The sequence below is a fragment of the Otolemur garnettii genome, unplaced genomic scaffold (assembly GCF_000181295.1).
Source record: "Otolemur garnettii isolate 467f Iridium unplaced genomic scaffold, OtoGar3 scaffold00139, whole genome shotgun sequence".
NCBI lineage: Eukaryota > Metazoa > Chordata > Mammalia > Primates > Galagidae > Otolemur > Otolemur garnettii.
The window spans coordinates 945346-948129 of NW_003852534.1; the positions used below are offsets into that span (position 1 = coordinate 945346).

The window sequence follows — 2784 nt, forward strand, 5'->3', positions numbered from 1 at the left end:
TCAGTCCCTGCACAGCTGCCATTTCTATGAAAAACTCAAAGGTGGAGAAGTTTGTTAAGAAGGTTACAGTGTTCTGCTTGGAGAGTCTGAGGCGTAGGGGAGAGAACCAACCGGACTTTGGGGGGTCATTTTGCAAGGGGGAGCACCATTGTGCATCCTTCCTGCAGTTTCTAGAAGGGAAACTAATTCATGAGGGGCAGCTGGTGAGGAGTGGCCGGAGCTCTCAGACCCCACACAAAACGGAAGGACTCCAGAGGAGTCACATTCAGCGCATCAGCTGGACTTCAGTTGGTTTAGGAAAAAGGGGTCAAAAGCACTCTAAGCATAGGAGAAATTGTTATTGCAACTTGGCAGCTATTACTTGTGTTTATGGAGACAGGTGGGGAGGGACAGCCTGATGGTGCTGAAGCCATGAGAGGACCACCACATGGGGCTCAGGCCAGACAGGGTCCAGGGTGCCTGCTGACGGGATCCAGGGTGCCAGGGGCCCTCTCAGGGGCCCTCCAAGGGGCCATCTGCTCTTTCTCATTATCACTCAATAATGTCGAAACCTCATGAGAAGACAGTGATTTTTAGTAAGAGCTTTTCTTTTGGAGTCTGTCCAACCACTATGGTCTTGTGGCCTTGGCCCAGCTACTTAACCTCCCTAGATCTCAAACTCAAGGTGATGAGGAGACACAGGTGTTGAGGGGAGGGACTGACCCTGCTGCACACCTGCTCTAAGGAAGAGCTGCCCAGACAGGCGTTCACAGCTCATTCACATCCAGCCCCAGCCTCCCCGCTAGAAACCTGCCAATGTGGCCAAACATGCCTTAGCTCTGCTTGGATGAGGAGAGCTATGCTGGCCAGGGCCACAGCTTGGCCCAGACCAGAGGGTACCACTAAACACGGTGCCCTGGGATCTCAGCAGCTCTGCCCATGGTACTTCTAAAGGAAGGCCACTTCAAAGAAGAGGTCAGCTCCTCCAGGAGCAACTAGGTCAGGTCTGAGGAAGGAAGGGGCGTGACCAGGGTGATGATCTGAGCTGCCAGGGGTGCCAGCTCTTAGCAGGTGGCTCCACCCTCCCAGCTTTGCCTCTCCCAGGCAAGAGACCAGGGATAAGAAGGCAAGAAAGGTTGGGTGGCAGGACCCACCCCACAGAGGTCGGCTTCGTCCATTATCCAGTGTCTTTCAGAGGATGCACAAGAACCACGGGTGACCTTCATCTCTCCTCTCCTTGCAGCTCCCAGAGAACACCCTGCTAGCCGCGGGCCCTGCCTGTCTGCCCTTTTACCGCTCATCCGCCGCCTGCGGCACCGGGGACCAAGGCGCGCTCTTTGGCAACCTGTCCAAAGCCAACCCGCGGCAGCAGATGAACGGGCTGACCTCTTTCCTGGACGCCTCCACGGTGTACGGCAGCTCCCCTGCCTCGGAGAAGCAGCTGCGGAACTGGACCAGCGCCGAGGGGCTGCTGCGGGTCAACACGCGCCACCAGGACGCTGGCCGCGCCTACTTGCCTTTCGCACCGCCGCCTGCGCCCGCGGTCTGCGCGCCAGACCCCAGCGTCCCCGGCGCGCCCCGAGCCCCCTGCTTCCTGGCCGGGGACGGCCGCGCCAGCGAGGCACCCTCCCTGACGGCCGTGCACACGCTGTGGCTGCGTGAGCACAACCGCCTGGCCCTGGCGCTCAAGGCCCTTAACGCACACTGGAGCGCAGACACCGTGTACCAGGAGGCGCGCAAAGTGGTGGGCGCCCTGCACCAGGTGCGCGCATAGGGGTGCAGGCCACTCCCGGGAGCCGCGTGTGGGCGCCCGGAGTCGCCATAGGGCCACTGCACACACAGGCGGGCGCAGAATAGCTGGTGCCCTGCCCCAGAGGCGCACAAAGTCGCTGTGGGCGCTCTCTACTGGCCCTGCATGGGTGCGGATAGGGTCATTGCCAGTACCCTGCTCACCGCCCCCCAAAGGTCCTCAGCCAGCCCGTGGGATCCTGTCTCTGATTAGAGACACTGGGTGTTTGCACTGAGCAGGGTGAAGCAGGAGCATCAGGAGGAGTCAGGAGGTCCAGATGAGGAGGACTGAACATGGACAGGTCCTGGACAGAGTCACAGTGGTCACCATTAAAGTGACACCTCCAGGTCTGTTCGGTCTCCTCTCCCCCAGCCCCAGCTTCCTGCAACATCCACCTTGTCATTTTCAAAACTTGGACCTGCCCTATCCTTTTGTTGCTTGTGCTATGAAGGCCAGTGGAGGTCAGGCCACAGGTCAGTGCCTGCAGGCTCAGTGAGGGGCCAGGGCCCTATGAGTCCTGGTGCCAGCAGGCAGGGGCAGTTCTGAGACTGGCCTCAGCAGGGCACCTGTGGGAGAGGAGACCCTAACCCCCTCAGGGAGGTAGGGACAGAAAGGCCCAGGTGTAGCCACCCTCTGCCTGACGGAGTGGCTTCTGCCCAGCCCTGCAGTTCAAAGTAACCTTTTTCCTTATGTGACAGGGAGGAGAAAATTCCAGAATTTCTATGAAAGTCCAGGAGCCCCTGGAAACATTCGAGTTATAGGGCCCTGGGGGTGGGTGCTTCTGCAGCCTGGGCAGTTCAGGAAACTTCAGACCAGACCAGGGGAAGCCGTGAGGGAGAGACACATGTCCAGGTCTCTGACATGAAGGACCCTAAGCTGTGGTTGTGTGAAGGGTGGTCAGCCAGGGGTGCTGGTCAGCCAGGGGTGCTAGCCAGATGGGGAGTTCTGGTCAGCCAGGGGTGCTGGTCAGCTGGGATGCTGGTCTGCTGGGGTGCTGGTCAGCTGAGGGTGCTGGT

General features: G+C 59.5%; 1 protein-coding gene across 3 annotated transcripts in view; it reads left to right on the forward strand.

Moving 5' to 3' along the window:
• The window catches only part of TPO (thyroid peroxidase), a 35784-nt gene that overhangs the window by 14130 nt on the left and 18870 nt on the right, over positions 1-2784 (forward strand). For 2 of the 3 annotated variants that reach the window (XM_003798554.1, XM_003798555.1), the window contains exon 7: positions 1223-1741. The exons of the other annotated variant lie outside the window; for it this stretch is intronic. In XM_003798554.1, coding sequence (XP_003798602.1) covers positions 1223-1741 — 519 coding nt within the window. The remainder of the gene's footprint in view (positions 1-1222; positions 1742-2784) is intronic. 3 annotated transcript variants of the gene reach the window in all.